At 37.2% G+C, this 17662-nt stretch overlaps 1 protein-coding gene and 1 pseudogene across 2 annotated transcripts in view; one reads left to right on the top strand and one right to left on the bottom strand.

Moving 5' to 3' along the window:
* CFAP94 (cilia and flagella associated protein 94) overlaps positions 1-17662 on the bottom strand; it is a 58846-nt gene that overhangs the window by 37348 nt on the left and 3836 nt on the right. The window contains exons 3-7 of one of the 2 annotated variants that reach the window (XM_036019243.1): positions 12868-12990; positions 11570-11661; positions 9479-9580; positions 8514-8651; positions 274-420 (exon numbers count right to left, since the gene is read on the bottom strand). In XM_036019243.1, the coding sequence (XP_035875136.1) occupies positions 274-420; positions 8514-8651; positions 9479-9580; positions 11570-11661; positions 12868-12889 (501 nt within the window). In that variant the 5' untranslated portion in view covers positions 12890-12990. Of the gene's footprint in view, positions 1-273; positions 421-8513; positions 8669-9478; positions 9581-11569; positions 11662-12867; positions 12991-17662 lie in introns of those variants that run through there. The other variant, XM_036019244.1, reaches the window with a different exon arrangement.
* LOC114513442 lies at positions 3756-4675 on the top strand (annotated as a pseudogene).

The raw sequence follows: 17662 nt of genomic DNA, 5'->3' as shown, positions 1-17662 counted from the left end.
AATTCATAAGGTTTTGTGAATTTATTTTCATAGTGATCCTGGTAAACCTTGGCAAGTATAAGAAAGAAAACTAGGTTTTAGCTATATTGATGCTTTATTTCTTTAAAAATACTTACAATTGTTAAGTAAGGATAGAGATATGTGCCTTAAATTATGCCACTTTTTATAACCTTTTACTTTTTGAAAAATAATACTGAATTTCTAAAATTATATAGCATAAAATTTTAACTCATAAAAGTTAATAATAACGTATAAGCGAAATATTGCACTTACTCGGAGTAGCAGTTCTGTGGCTACATCAAACTTCAGGTGAAGGAGCTCCTGCATTTCCAGAATTGATCCTCGGTACTGTGCTATATCTTTATCTTGCAAATCATGTGGTGGAGTTTCCAATAAAGTTAATTTCAACTTATTAATTAACTATAAAGCAAAAGTATAAAATAAAAATAGAAAGTAAAAATTTACCCTAAAAGAAAATCAAATCTGACAAATAAGGTGAAAAGGGGATATTCTAACATTTTTGAGTCAAAGAACATATCTTATTGTCAGTAAAATAAATAAATACCAGAAAGGATTTTTATATTATTTAAGAGAATGGAAAAATAAACTATTTCCTCCCAAAATTCCATTATAAAAATTCTCAGCCATGTGTAACAGAGCTTTCATTACCTAAGACTATGGAACAATAGAAATAACAATATCAGAACAATGAAAAGGAGAAAGTAAAATTACTAATATTTACTGAACGCTTACCATGTGCTAGGAGCCATTCTAAATGCTTTATACGTTTTAATTCATTCAATGCTCATTATACCTCTGTGAGGTGGATACTGTCATGGTGCCTATTTTATAGATGAGCAAACTTAGGAACATCTGGTTTCACCTGTAAGAATCTTGGAAGATTCGATTCTGTTCTAACAAGTAAAAGGATAGTCAGACTGAAAAGTTAGTGACTCTTCTTTGACTGGTTAAGTGAGGGGCGGAGAGACCAACCAGTGAACACAGAGAGCCCGGCTTACCGGAACTAACTGCCGCTTGGAACCAGTGCCTGGCAGGACACCTGAGCTGTAAATGACAGATTCCTGGAAGCTCGGTGTGGTCACTTTTGAGAGTTAAAAAAACTTCAGGAGGACAAAGCCATGGCAGCGGGAGGGCCCACAATACTATGACATTTACCTGCAGTGTCTCGACAAAGTTCACACAATAAAGGTGGGAGAAAATTCCTCTCGTGCTTCTGGCAGTGGAAGGGGAAAGGGACCCATTCCAAAATACTCCAGAGCGTTGTGTTCTTAATAAGGCCTGATCTCGGAAAACTAATTATGGGTCTAACCTGCAGGAGTTTTATCAGAACCTAATTCATCTGTGGGGAGGAAATATCCAACTCCAGCTGGTTCCAGTCACCCCCTCCCACTGAAGAGAGGATAAGAAAATTAAAAACACCTGTGAAAATCATCTCCCCCGGGCACAGGATTACTAAAGGACTGAGACCTAATCACAGGACTATATGGGGCTCCAGCAGAAGTAACACCTGTTCGAGTGTGGTTGGCAGGGGAATAATGTGGGTGTAATAATTTATAGTTTTAATGTGAATATTCCAACTAAAATGCCATTGGGTGGGCTCGGGTGTGATATTGTTATGCTATAGAATTATGTGCTTATGATTTTGTAATAAAAGATTTGTAATAAAAAGGGGGTGTTATTGGTGCCAGACCCTGTAGAACTCTTCCCCTGCCCCTATTCTCCCTCACCACCACATAACTAAAGGCCTATTTACAGCAATTCCTTTTACTCAGTACATTACATCCAGCTGTCAAGAAAAGATCACCAGGAATACCAAAAGGAAACAAAACAAAACAAAACAAAAAAAACCCACACACAATTTGAAGAGACATACATGGATGTTAGAATAATCAGACTGGAAATTTTCAACATAACTACAATTAATATTCTAAGGGTCCTAATGGACAGCATGCAAGAACAGATGGATAACATAAGGGGAGAGATGGAAATCCTAAGAAAGAACCAAAAAGGAATGCTAGAGATAACAATCAATGTGACAGAAACAAAGAATGCCTTTGATGGGCTCCTTAGTACACTGCACTCAGCTGAAGAAAAACACTGAGCTGAAGGACATATCAACAGAATCCCAGAAAACCAGAAAGCAAAGGGAGTGAAGACTGAAACAAAAACAGAATAGAATATCCAAGGGCTATGGGACAATGACTAAGGTAGCTCCCACATAATGGGAATACTGGAAGGAGAAAAAAGAGAGAAAGGAACAAAAGAAATATTGGAAATGATAATGACTAAGAATTTCACCAAATTAATATCATAAGCCAGACCACAGATCCACAAAGCTCAGAGAACACCAAGGAGGATAAATGCTCCCCCAACCACAAAAACAAAACAAAACAAAAAATGACACTTAGGCATATCATTTTCAAAATGTAGAAAATCAAAGATAAATTTAAAAGTCCTGATGGAAGCCAGAGGGAAAAAGAAAAGACACTTCACGTTTAAAGGAACAAAGAATCACATCCAACTGCTCAGACACCATGCAAGCAAGAAAAGAGTGGCGAGATAATTAAAATGTTGGGAAAAACTGAGGCACACCATGATCAAGGAACAACTAGTAAGTGGCAGAATTTAGGTTGGAACACTGATACAGATGAGAAACAGAAAATTTCTAAGTTAAGAGAGGCAGCATAGTAATGGGGGATGGTATGGACTCAAGCCAGACGCTGGGCTTCAGTTCTAGCATCCTCTTACTGTCAGTGTGATCCCGGGCCAGTTATTTACCACCTCTGTGCCTCAACTTCTCCATCTGTAAAATGGGGATAATTGTGCCTAACTCATAGGGTTATTGTGAAAATTCAGCAAGTTACTATTGTATTTCTAAAGCCTGGCATAGTAAGCATTCTCTAAGAGTTTGTCAAATAAATGAACATGATAATCTGTAATTCGATGTTCACCAGGGGTCACTGCTATCCAATTATTTCTGTTCCTCTTGTGGCTTCCTGCTTTACTCTCCTATTGCTATGATTCCTCTCCTCTTCTGTCTCCTGTTTTGTTTTACTTATCATTTTCTCATTTCCCCTACTATTTATTACTTGTAATTCTGTACACCACATTCATAACAGGAAGATGCCACTTCGCACTCATCACTGATGAGCCCCAGTGCCTCCTTCCACTACCTCCCAGCTAACAGCAGAGCACCAGATTCCTGGACCAGCACCATGCTAGGGCAGCCTCCCCAGTTGAGGGCATGTGCAATGGCAAGACACCGTATGATGAATCCACGGGTGTACAATACCTCACAACGTGTGGGAGGCTCCCTGTAGCCTCTGGAAAGTCAGAGTAAGGCCCATCTAAGGTCTCACAGGGGACTCTAAGCAAGTTGCAATCGGTGTTTCTTCATATGTAAAAAAACCTCATCAGCATGTTGTTTAGATTAAAATAGGCAATGCTCGTTATGTGCTTCCAAGAGTCTGGAATTATTCCCCTTCACAGCAACATGGAGGAGAGTTAAACCACAGTGACAAGAGGCACAAAAAATATTGAAAGGAGTTAGAACACAGGTGGAAAACACAAGGCCTGCGGGCCAAATCTGGCCCTCTACCTTGTTTTATCTGGCCTGGCACCTTGTTTCTACCCAGCAGCAGCGCTGAGCTCTGCCTTAACTGTTAAGAAGTAGTTACATTTCCCCCACTGGCTGCTCTGAAAAGCCATTTTTGCATTGTTCCTGTGTCTGCCTCTCGCTCGCTGCAGCCACCTCCGCCGCGCGCCTCCTCAGTCGCTGCGGACTCCAGCAGCATTTTCACCAGAGTCCTCCAACTCTCGCTTTTTTATATTAATCCGCTGCATAGGATCACCTGCGTGCCCACCATGTCAGACATGGCCGTGGATACCAGCTCTGAGATCACCACCAAGGACTTAAAGGAGAAGAAGGAAGTTGTGGAGGAGGCAGAGAATGCAAGAGATGCACCTGCTAATGGGAACGCTAATGAGAAAATGGGGAGCAGGAGGCTGACAATGAGGTAGATGAAGAAGAGGAAGAAGGAGGGGAGGAGGAGAAAGAGGAGGAGGAAGGTGATGGTGAGGAGGAGGATGGAGATGAAGATGGGAGGCTGAGGCAGCTAGGGGCAAACGGGCAGCTGAAGATGATGAGGATGACGATGTTGACACCAAGAAGCAGAAGACTGATGAGGATGACTAGACAGCAAAAAAGGAAAAGTTAAACTTAAAAAAGGCTGCCATGACCTATTCACCCTCCACTTCCGGTCTCAGAATCTAAACGTGGTCACCTTCGAGTAGAGAGTCCCGCCCGCCCACTGCAGGCAGCGCCACCCGCAGATGACATGCGCTCTCCACACCCAACCAAAACCATAACGTGAATTTGCAACAGGAGAGGAAAAAAACCAAAACTTCCAAGGCCCTGCTTTTTTTTCTTAAAAGTACTTTAAAAAGGAAAATTTGTTTGTATTTTTTATTTACATTTTATATTTTTGTACATATTGTTAGGGGTCAGCCATTTTTAATGATCTCGGGGTGACCAAACCAGCCTTTGGAGCATTGTCTGTCCTACTTCCAACTCTACTTGTGGTGTGACCATGTTCATTATAATCTCAAAGGAGAAAAAAAACCTTGTAAAAAAAGCAAAAACAACAACAAAAAAGCAATCTTATTCCAAGCATTCCAGTAACTTTTTGTGTATGTACTTAGCTGTACTATAAGTAGTTGGTTTGTATGAGATGGTTAAAAAGGCCAAAGATAAAAGGTTGCTTTTTTTCCTTTTTTTGTCTATGAAGTTGCTGTTTATTATTTTTTTTTTGGCCTGTTTGATGTATGTGTGAAACAATGTTGTCCAGCAATAAACCGGAATTTTATTTTGCTGAGTTCTTCTAACAAAAAAAAAAGTAGTAGTAGTTACATATATATAGTCCTAAAACTGCATTTAGCCCTTTGAAGGCAACCATGAGGCTGATGTGGCCCCTGGTGAAAACAAGTTTGACCCCCTGAGTTAGAACAAAAAGCATAAAGGAGCACTTCCAGTCAAGATGGTGGCATAGGCAGACATGATTGGCCTGCTTGTACAACCACATCAAAATTACAACTAAAATATAGAACTATCACTGAAAACCATCAGAAATCGAGTTGAATGGAAGTCTGACAACTATGGAATTAAAGAAACCACATCCAGACTGGTAGGAGAGGGACAGACATGGAACAGGCTGGTCCCTCACCCAAGTGTGATGGATAAAAATTCAAGAGGGATATTCCAGGAGTGAGAAGTCCCAGCCCTACACCAGAGCCCCCAGCCCAGGATTTCAGTGCCAGAAAGATAAGTACCTCCAACTTCTGGCTGCAAAAACCAACATCGGTTGAGTTGATGGAAGAAACTTCTGGAGCCCCAAGCAGTTTCTCTTAAAGAACCCACACAGAGACTCACCTACCCAAACTCACTCCCTTTGAACCCCAGCACCGAGGTAGCAGCATGAAAGGCACCAGTGGCATATGGGAAGAAACTGAGGTCTCTAGCATCAAGGTGAGAAGAGATAATTGTTCCTTGTCTGAACCCTCCACCCACAGCTGACAAGCCACAGTGCCATATCTGAAACTCCATCAACCTGGCTAATACTATTTGCCCTGCCTTGGTGATCCTCAGAGACCCCACCTCACCCAACTTATGGGCCCACCTAAGCTGCTTTTCCATAGGAATAGCTGGTCTTGGCTAATGCTTCATAACTTGCTAAATCATATCAAATAAGCAATAGCTGGCCTCAGTGAGAGCCTCGAAAGCAGCAGCCAACAAAGATTCACAGGTTGGCTTCTTCTGGGAATCTTTAAGCCCAACACAACTAGCAGCCATCTCAGACTGCTTTATAGCTGAGGCAGCATGGCCTTGGGCAAAACAAAAGCAGGGACTGACTTTGTTCAGCACCACCTAGGAAACCCCAGGGCCAGCACATCTAGTGGACAGCTACAGACCACGTTGGAACACCACCAACTCTCTCCCTGCAAAGCTGATTTTCCATGGAGGATGGAGGTTGGTGGAGGGTGGTCACAGCCAGTCCTTGCAGCTGACTGGCCTGGGTAAATCCCTCCCATTGACCTGCCAACAGCAATCAAGGTTCAACTGCAAGAGGAGGGTGTACACAGTCCAAATGAAGGCCACACCTCGAGTACCCAGGCAGGGGAGGCTGTGCCACGGGACCCTACAGGACACCTACTACATTAGGCCACACTACCAAGACACAGAGTAAAAGCAGCTCTACCTAATACACAGAAGTAAACAACAGTAGAGTGGGTGAAACTGAAAATCAAATCAATGATTTGGAACAGAAGGAAGCAAAAAACAACCAAGTAGAACAAGAAGAAGAAAAAAGAATCCAAAAAGCAAGGATAGTATAAGCAGCCTCTGGGACAACTTCAAGTGGTTCAATAATCATATCATGGGGTGCCAGAAGGAGGAGATAAACAGCAAGAAATTGGAAATCTATTGAAAAAATAATGAGAGAAATCTACCATAATTTGGTGAAGGAAATAGACATGCAAGTCCAGGAAGCACAGAGTCCCAAACAAGATGGATGCAAAGAGGCCTCCTCCAAGACTCATCATAGTTAAAGTGCCAAAGTTTAAAGATAAAGAGAGAACCTTAAAAGCAGCAAGAGAAAAGCAGTTATTTATCTACAGGGAAGTTTCCATAAGACTGTTGGCTGATTTCTCAAAAGAAACTTTGCAGACTAGAAAGGCAAGAAATATTGGCAAGAAATATTCAAAGTAGTGAAAAGCAGGACCTACAGCCATGATTTCTAGACCCAGCAAAAATATCATTTAGAATCAAAAGGCAGATGAATAGCTTCCCAGACAAGAAAAAACTAAAGGAGTTCATCATCACCAAATCATTATTATATGATGTGTTAAAAGGACTTATTTAAGAAAAAGAAGATCAAAACTATTAATAAAATGGCAAGAAATACAAATCTATCAACAATTGAAACTAAAAAACAAACTAAGCAAAAAAACAGAATCATAGATACAGAGAGTGTTTTGATTGTTGCCAGATCAGAGGGGTAGTGGGGGAATCGGTGAACAGGTGAGGGGATTAAGAAGTCCAAATAGGTAGTCGCAGAATAGCTATGGGGATGTAAAGTACAGCATAGGAAATGGGGTAGCCAAAGCATTTACATGCATGACCCATGGACATGCATGCCCATGGTGGGGAGATTGCCTGAGGGAGTGGGGGTTGCTCGTTGGAAGTGTGAAAAGGGGGAAAATCAGGATAACTGTGATGGCATAATTAATAAAATATAATTTAAAAAAGCATAAAGTACAATGGGATCAAGAAAGGTGAATTGCTTTTACTTTCTAATATTATGTAGGTGTGTCTAAGTGTGGATTTCTTTCTATTTATCCCAAATTGGCATTTGTTGTATTTCTTGAATCAGAGGGTTCATTTCTTTCCTCAGTTCTGAAAAATTGCCAGCCATATCTGTTTGACTACTTTCTCTCCCTTATTCTTTGGGTACTCCTTTTCAATCAGTTTTTAGTCCTTCTTCCTCTATTATACATGTATGTCAACTGCTCTTTCACATTTTCCATCTCTTTATCTCTCTGTGCTGTCATCTGGTAAATCGTCCAATCCAACTTCTGATTCATTGCTAATTCAGAATTCTCACTAGAGACATTTTTGTTTTCCCTCTATTAAGCTAAAGATGAGCAAAACAAGTTCGTATCACCTCCCTTTGCAGAGGAGTTTTTTTTTCCCTATTATCCACATTACCTTTCTGTGGCTCCCAGCAGTACAGGAGGTCTCTGATCCATTTGTCACCTTGCATGTAACATTGGCTTTGCCTCTGATGGCCCTTTAAACCAAAGCTAAGCCACCAGGGGTTAACAAATACTTTCTGGCTTCTACACTACCCTGACTTCTACACTTGCCTACTTTTCTAAGTTGTTTTATGACCTCCAAGATTTTCCCTTATGTTCTTTTATACTAGGCGATGGACTTCAATGTCATTTAAAATACTTTTCCAGCATTTTTAAGTGCTTGTAAAGTGGTAGGTCCTCAAGCTAGTCTATGCATCCTGTTTGCAGAAATAGGGAACATAGGATATTTTTAGTCATCTTGGTACTTTCACTGCCTGAACGAGTTGGGGCCTGGCACATAGTTAACAATAAATACGCGTGTATGCATCAGTGAGTAGTGGGTGATGCAGCTGAAGATAAAACTACGCACTTTCTGCCTAAGTTATTAACATAAATGGGTGCAACTTAATTTTTTTACTTGAATTAGACACACATACAGTACATATTTCACATTTATGTTACGTTGACCTCATCTCAGGTATCAAGGGGCTTTTAGGAGTTAAAGAGAAAAAGATTAGCAAATATTTTTCTTCATAGCCAAGGAGGCAAATATTAGTGGCAAATACCATGTCTTATTTCTATTTTTTGAAATCAACTTGTACTTTAAATAATTTTAAATTATGGAATAATACTTAGGCACTCACATGTAGCACTAGTTTACTCTTTGCAATGACTTCCTCGAAAGTCTCATCTGTTTCCTCTTTCCACAAGCTAATGAAAGTATTGATTTCTTGGGCTACTGAAGGGTCAGGGCTCCCGTCACATTGAATGTAGTGCATCCACTGCAGAAGAAAAACATCTGGAGGTTCACACTGATGAAGATTCAACCGAAGACTAAATTACTTCTCGTTTAAGTATCAGTTCTCATAACCTAGTTTTCTCAGTTTGGGCAGAAATATATTAGGACCTTAACTAGTTACTTATCTCTAAAGTAACCAAATTCCTCTTCAGCAAAATAATTTGTAAGCCTCAATATTTCAAATAGATACAAATTTATTGTCATACTTTAATTTTTAAAACTGTGTATCAGTTGGTTTTGTTTTGCTTTCCTCTCTTATCTATAGCTCCTATATTTACAAAAGACAACAGGTGGGCTAATTTCTATGTCTCAAAGCATTACTAACTATTAATCACCATGGGCATTTTAGTATGAGCCTTTCCATTCATTTATACTCTATGCAAATTCTACATTTGTAATCACACTGCACTTATAATTTTTCACTTAATATTATACCATAATCATCTTTCATCATATTATTACAGATTTTTCTTTTTCTCCTGATAATCACCTATGTTGTTCCTAAAGCTATGCTGTTTGGTGCAACACTAGATTGCCTTAAACCCAACATTTTTATGTTTTAACTTAGGAATATTTCCTCAGTGAAGATTCCAACTGAGTCAAGGGATATAAATATTTCAAGGATCTTATTACTGACACATAGTTTTGTGCAAAACTAGATGAATTTATTTTGCTACAACAACTCTGTCAGGTCAGAGATTTTTTATAGACAAATTTTAAGTTTCTTGGAACTAAAAAGGATATCAGACTACAACTCCCTCTTGTGGTACAAAAGTACTAGCTCAAAAAAAAAAAAAAATTCAGCCTTACCTGAGAAAGCAATCTATTATTTCGTTTCAGCTTCTCTGCTTCAGGAAAGCACCTCTCTAACAAAAAAAGTTCCTCAAGTTCTTCATTTTTTCTTTCTAGATCCTGTTGCATGAAGATACATTAATTTGTTCTTTAATTTCAGCTTTTGTTTCACAGTAGCATCAAAATTTTACTTGGCAAAGTATTTCATTTCAGAATGAATACTAAAATTAATTTGTATGTAACTGATATTTCTAAAAGGTTTCCTCTGAAACAGTGGTTTGCAAAGTGTGGTCTGCACACTCATGGTGTATCCACCAAGGCCTTTTGGGATGTGTGAAGTCAACCCTATTTTCACAATACTACTAAAACTCTGTCTTTTTCACTGTGCACACGTTTGCACTGACAGTTGGAGCTGGTGTAAAACCATGGTGGCAGCACAAATCAAGGCACAAACTGTACTCGTGGTTTCATTCTTCAGGGGTGGGGGTCATGAACAGCCAGTGTCACATAAGAATGTGACCTGATGGGCCAGTAAAAATTACTCATTTCATGTCAAGCTTTGAGTGTACGTCTTTGTAATATCCTGTGTGATAAAATGGGAAGTATGCATGAAGCATGTCTGCTGCATAGCAACAAACAATACCGTCTTCAGAAATAAACACTTGTGCAATTACTTGAGTATTTTGGCAGACATTCTCTCAAAAATGAATGAATTGAGCATGTCACTTCCAGGGAACAATTTAAAGTATTTGTTGCTGATGATAAAATTCAAGCTTTCGAATAATTTTCAAATTTTAGAAAACTTTTATCTATCACTATGAGCTTGAGAATTTCCCAATCCTTAAGGGCTTTTCTGATTGGATTGTAGATACTTGTGATTTTTTGATAATGAATAACAAAAACATGTCAATATTTGGAAGCAAATAATTCAGTGAACCAAATTTTTCTGAGCAACCAATACATGATGCTGCAAAATCATGCACAGAAACGAGAACTACTCAGAGTGTAAGACAGGTCAAGGTTTTAGTGTAATAGAGTATGAAAAGTTCACTGCTATGGTTTCAGATTCTACATTAAGAAACTACTACTTATTGATTTTTGGTACAGTAATAAAAAATATCCACAGTTATCTGAAAGGTTAGTAAAATATTCCAGCTACGTATCTGTGCGAGGCCAGATTTTCTTCACACACTCCAATCAAAAATACACAGCACAGTGGAATACTGAAGTAGACATAAGAATCCAGTTGTCTTCTGTTAAGTCAGACATTAAAGAGATTTTAAAAATATAAGCAATGCCACTCACTTCCCTAATTTAAATATATATATATAATGTGTGCTGATGGATGTTAACTAGACTTAATTGTGGCGATCATTTCACAATATATACAGATATCAGATTATGTTGCACACCTGAAACTAATATGCTATATGTCAACCATAGCTAATAGATAATGTATATATGTATATAGATAATATACATTATCTATATGTAGTTATATATGCTTCTTAAAAATATGTGAATCATATTTACTTAATGTTTATTTTTAACAATGTTTAAGTCTATTCATATATTATTAAATTTCTTGGTTTTAATTTCTACTATGTAAATATTAATAGATGTAACCACATAAACAAAAGCTCCTTGGTGGGGCTTTTTCAATTTTTAAGAGCAATGAGGTTTTTTTTTCCTGAGATCAAAATATTTCACAACTACTGATCTGAAAAATTCTGGTGAAAAGAGAAGTGAAACCAAAAAAAGAGAGGTAGAACTGAAGTATTTGTTTTTCCTTTTGGTCCCTGTTCAATTTTCTACAAAACAGATTGAGAATAATAAATTCATGTTTACAAGCATGGGTTCCAATGCAAGATTACTTCCATCTAGGTCCTGGCTCTGACCCAGCTTGGTTTCCCTACTCCTCAGTTTCCTTATCTGTGAAGTGTGGATGACAATGGCATTAATTTTACAGTAGGGTTAAATGAATTAAGCCAGTTCATACTGGCCTAACTATTACTGGTAGCTTCTGGAGGAGAATAATATTAAATAGCCCAAGAGATCTGATAGTCATATAGTTTGCCGTCACTGATAACATCATGAATGTTTATTTACTTTTACTTCAAGTTGTTGCCATTTTTCTTTCTCAATTCGTTCCATTTCAAGCCTTTCCATTTCTTCTTTTTCATGTTTCACACGGGCTTCCTCTAAAGGACAAAAAAAATTTTTTTCACAGTGATAAAAATCAATCTATGTTTAAAGCCTAAAAGTTACTTCAAATATTTGGAAGATGTAATGATGGTGATATGTTTTATAGAAGTCACAACCTTTATTATATAGTAGAACTAAGACAAATGCTAGATTTCTTTAAAAAAAAAAAAGTAACATGAATAAATTTTCTGGCCAAAAAGAATAGGCCCATAATGATATCTCTCTTCTCTCAAAAGTTTATAATGATCCAATAATGACTTTAGCCAATAAAAAAATGACACATCTATTGTGGGTAATTAAGGAGAGGTCACATCTTCATAAGATTTCCATAACCTTGTGATATCTACATCATCAAAGCAATAACCTTAAACTTCTCTTGCTTTCACTATTAAAAAGAAAATATGATACATATGTTGAAGGAATCTGAGTTTAAATCAATATCATAAAACATTTCCCAAGATCTAGATCCTGATGTTCTATTCTTATCATGAGTCATCTAAAAAGGATTTATACATAAAAAATCAGCATGAAACCTGAAAAACAGATTTTTAAAACCTGAATTTTATCCACAGATATTCTTAATGTTAAAAGCTACAACCACGTGAAATATTCAGATTTTTAAAATAATTTTTGGTATTTTAAATAACAATATTTTAATTGTTTTAATTGATATTTTAACAAGTGAAAGTCCTCTTTACATTTGGCAAATAAAATTACGAAACTATAAAAATCTAGACCACTGTGTGTTGTCTTGCTAGTGTGTACTTCCCTTATTCAATGAACTCGAGTTTCAGAGTTCTCACCGCACAGTCAGCACCAATGCCCCTATTTCATCAGTAAGTGTGACCACTTCAAGTAGGACTGCCGGAATTAATATCAAAATAAAGATGTTCAGTTGAATTTGAATTTGAGATCAATAATGAACTTCTTTTTTCTTTGCTTTAAGTATGTCCCGAATATTGCATGGGGCAAGTTATGCCAAGTTATCTATTGTTTACCTGAAATTCAAATTTAACTGGGCATCCCATATTTTATCTGGCAACTCTACTTCAAAATATATCTTAAAGTTATTTGTGTGTGCTATCGCCTTTGTGGGTGCCCTTTAAATAGTAGGCACCTATCATGCAAAAACTGAATTTGAAAAATTAAAGAATTTTGAAAATTCTTTTAAAGTATATTGACTGGATTTCAGAAATACCAACCTGTGGTTGGTATCACCTGCATGTAAAAATAGCATCACTGTGTTTTGTACCTTCCTCTTTTTGGCGTCTCTCCTCCTCCTCTTGTAATAGCTTCAGGTTTTCGGCTTTGGTGTTTTTCTTTTTCTTATTGCCAGGTTCAACAAAGGCAACAACATATATTTAAAAAAGGCTATTAACCCAAATACCTTAAAAACATATATCCCTCAAATAATAATTATGAAAAATATCTCCATAAATCCTGTTTTTCACTCATTCAAAATAAGACCACCTATTATGTTTAAGTTTGGTGGAAGGAGAGATTATTTTCAACAGCTGGGATCAAGTAAAATTGTATAGAGTATGTATAGTATTTAAGTTTGTGCCCCCCAAATTGTAACATTCAGATACGAGGGGGAAATATCCCTAAAAGAGGGAAACACGGGCATAAGGTACAGAGTTCAGAGAGCCCCTGAGAGGCCAACAGGTTCTGTGGGCCCTGGGAAGATGCCAAGGAGAGGTGATGTGCAAATGAGAATGGAAAGGCAACTGGAGCCTAGGCTACAGAGTTTAGACATTGTTCTGAAAGAAACCCCCTAAATGTTTTCAAAAAGGGCTATGGCTTAAGAATATAATTTTGAAAATGAACCTGGTATTTGGGAAAAATGATTATAAAGAGAATACCATTTTGGTCACTATTAATGGTAGTTAAGTCATGACCCAAAATGCAGATAGGAGAGTGGACCCAATAATTGGATAATGATTAAATTAGAGGCAAGAGAGAAAGGAGACAAAGAAGAATTCAAAGGAAAAAATAAGAAAGAAAGAAAAGAATGGTAGTCCAGAGCAAGTAAATTTGTAAGAGAAAGTATTTAAAGAAGTTTAAATATAATTAGTGTGAAGTGCTAGAGCATCCAGGAAATGCTGCAGGCATTAAAATGAGAAAACTGAGGTTTATCGAAGAGATCAGAGCTACAGGGTACAGATCTGAGAACCATCTTGGGGTTAACTACCTCCCTTCCATTTTCCCTAAGGGAAGATTACATAAATAGAAGACAATCATCTAAACTGAGGAATCAAGAGTGATCGATCCTTGGGATACATGCTCTTGGATGACCACCTTCGAGTTTTGGCTCACTTACCGCAGGACGGTCCGTCGGAATCTCCATCCCATTAGCCCTACCAGTTTCCCACTGTTCATCAGCCCTTCTCATCCCCACACTTCTTTTCTTACTCGGGTTAGATTTCACAGTTGGTTCATCACCATTATCACTAACATACATCTCCAGCTCTCCTATTTTCCTCTCCTTCTGAGAAGCTCAGCTGGTGAATTCCTACCTCTCGTTAAATTCAACTCCCCAATAATTTGTGCTAGCAATATGAGCAGCTGAACCTTGCCAGAAAAAAAATATATGAGTTCAAATTTATGAGCACAAATATTCTTAACAGTCTTTAAGCACCATCCAGTATTCTTACTATTTCATTGTCCTCACTCTTCAAATTTCCAAAATCCCCTGCTCTTTCCTACTCTCAGCTGTTGATCTTGCCTCGTGTATCATTAGAAACTGAAAAGAAAACAATCTCCTCACACAGCAAATCTTGGAACCTCCCTATATCTCTGTCTGCCTTCCTTCCCCGTACAGCAGGGGAACTGTGTGGACTTGGCACTTGTAACTAATGACTTTAGTTATCCATAAAGTTCTCTCTCCCCAGACTTCACATCCTCTCCATCCTTGGCTCCAGTTCTGTTACCCTTCATGTCAGATCACCTAAAAGGAGTTGGCCCTGTTTCATTTCCCCATTTTCTGCGTGGCCCACTCAGGTTTTTATTTCCTCGCTCCACTCAAACCTCTCTTATCAAAGACCTTCACAGATAGCTGTGTTTCCAATGCCAATGGTCAGTTTCCAGCCTTCATTTTACTCATCTGCCATCATCCTTTTATGAAGTTTTCTTCCTGCTCCTTGAAGTACTTTCTTCATTTGGCCTTTAGTTAGTACTGTCTGTCTTAGCCACTTTTCCCACCGATCTCTCCTTCTCAGACTTCTTTTCTGGCGTCTCTTCCTCAGCTGTAGCTGATCAATAACTTTTGAAAATATTTGTTTATATACTCCCTAAAAGAATTTTGGAAAACTATATATCCCTTCACACATTTTTATGTTGGCATTGAAAACTTCATCACAAGTGTAATGGCTGCAAAGGTTTCCAATACATGACGTAAAATAGTTCTGTTACATTACTCTTTTCAATGTATCAGTCACTGCCTAAAATATATCCAATGGAATCCATATACCATGGGGATTTGATGGCCAATATTGTTAATTTTTAAAAATATGAGAAAGATTTTCTCTAGTAAAAATTTTAATCCTTTTTCTCCTTGAACTGGTATTCCCATTCCATTTTCCCCACAGAAATCTTATTCTAACACAATGTACTTGAAAACTTTTGTTGATCCTCCTATTATATTTATCTCTTACCAAAAAGATATAAAAATGTTTAAATTTTATTTCCATGTCAGAACATTTTTATCACCATATAAAATAAACCACATATCTATTGGCAGTCACCCTTCCATATTTCCTCCCAACCCCGGCTCTAGGAAACCAGTCATCCACTTTCTGTATAAATTTGCCTATTCCAGGCATTTCATATAACTGGTATCATCCAATGTGTGTTCTTCAGTGACTGGTCTCTCACTTAGCATAATATTTTCAAGGTTTATCCATGCTATACTATGTATCAATACTTACATTTTATGGCTAAAAAAATATTCCATTGTATGGATATACTACATATTCTCTCTTTCTCTCTGTCTTTCTCTTTCTCTTCCTTCCTTTTTTTTTCTTCCTTCCTCCCTCCCTCCCTCCCTCTCTTTTTCTTTTGAGACACACACACACACACACACACAGAAATATCTATTTGTTGTTCCAGTTATTTATGCATTCATTGGTTTGATTCTTATATGTGCTCTGACTGGGGATCCAATCTGCAAACTTGGCGTAGCAGGACAATGCTCTAACTACCTGAGCTACCTAGCCAGGGCTTTCATTTTATGTATGTATGTATGTATGTATGTATTTAAGAGACATTTTCTTTATTCATCAACTAATGGACATTTTAGGTTGTTTCTTGCCATGTATCTTAATTTTTAAATCCACATTTATTATTATGATTATTGTTTTATATCTTATATGTATAATCTGTTTTGTAGGTGGGAAACTCAAGTTCTGCCCAAGAAAATGTTATTTCACTTTTATTTTTGGAAACTATTTGAGCTGCTACAGAATTCTAAATTGGCCGTTATTTAGTTTCAGTACACTGAAGACATCATTTTACTGTATTAGCTTCCACTGTTGCTGTTAAGACCAAAGTTCAAATTTTGCCAGTCTTATAAATGACCTCATGATAAACCCAGTGCTTCTGTTCTTCGGTTCCTGTCTTCACACAGGTTTTCTCCTGATTATTTCTTACTATCTCATCAGCTCTTAAATGCTTTTAAGATGATCGTTTTGATCTATATTTATATTTTAGTCAGCATTATTTGTTTTCAGCATAAAAGTTGATTCACAAATCTTTTCAGCCCAATACTATTGGAAATTAAATATATCAAAGATTTATGATAAAATTATTTTCTTAACCCCTGCTTTAATTTTAAATTGATCAAAGCTTTAAAGCTGCAGATTTTTCTCAAAGTATAAAAATGTCCACAATTTACCCGATTAACAAAGTCCAGCTTTCAAAGTTAAGCCAGTTGGCCCTATCACAGTTACAGAAGACAGTTGGACTTCATTTTTTAGTACAAATAAATATGTTGACAAGCTACCTCAATATTTATGATGAGCCAGATATAAGTTGATTCTATTTACACATGGTTTTAAGAAGATGTGACTTTAATGACCTGGACTTAACACCGTTTATGTTTTAGGGTCAACACTGAATGTTCCATAGAAACCAGAACTCAAATTTTAGGCAACTAAAGCCTGTTTGTGAATATAGTATTTCTAAATTGAAATAGGATTTAAAGCATAGCTATGAACAATAGGCCACCCTTTTGCCCATTCTTTATAGTACTATGCTTGGAGGTACTTGGTTACCATTCTGAATATGTTCAAATAAAATCAATTCACATAAAAATATATAATCCTGGCCAGGTGGCTCAGTTGGTTGAAGTGTTGTCCTATACACCAAAATATTGTGGGTTCAATTCCCAGTCTAGGCATAGACCTAGGTTGGGGGTTCCATCCCCAGTCAGGGCACATACAGGAGGCAACCAATCGATGTTCTCTCTCACATCTGTGTGTGTGTCTCTCTCCCCCCGCCTCTCTAATCAATAAACATATCCTCAGGTGAGAATTAAAATACATATATATATATAAAATATATAAATATATATATACTAAGTTCTGTAAAGTTTCTTCATAAGTTGTATTTCTAAAAAAATTCAAATATCAAAATTTCTTTAATAAATTAACTGGGAATAACTTAATCAGCATCATTTATGTATTTATCAATCTGTAAGGGAATTTTTCCCTACAAACTAACTAATGTCTTCTGCTATTTCATATCTTCTATGAAGTACAGCAATTTCTGGTTGGGGGAAAAACATATTGATTTAAATGCAGTGATGGATCTTTCAACATTGCACCTGGTGTTTTAACTTTTTCCTGTAGTCCTGTACAATTTCCTAGCTTTTTCAATGAATAATACTGATTTAAGTTACATGAAATTTCAAAGACAACTTCAAGGCAATGTAAAAATATTCAACTCATTTATATTTTTACTAATGTTCTTAATGTTTATTACAATGGTTATTTTTGGAGT

The sequence above is a fragment of the Phyllostomus discolor genome, chromosome 2 (genome assembly GCF_004126475.2).
Source record: "Phyllostomus discolor isolate MPI-MPIP mPhyDis1 chromosome 2, mPhyDis1.pri.v3, whole genome shotgun sequence".
In the NCBI taxonomy this organism is placed as follows: Eukaryota; Metazoa; Chordata; class Mammalia; order Chiroptera; family Phyllostomidae; genus Phyllostomus; species Phyllostomus discolor.
Note: the sequence above shows the minus strand (reverse complement) of the source record. Positions and strands in the feature narration are given on the sequence as shown.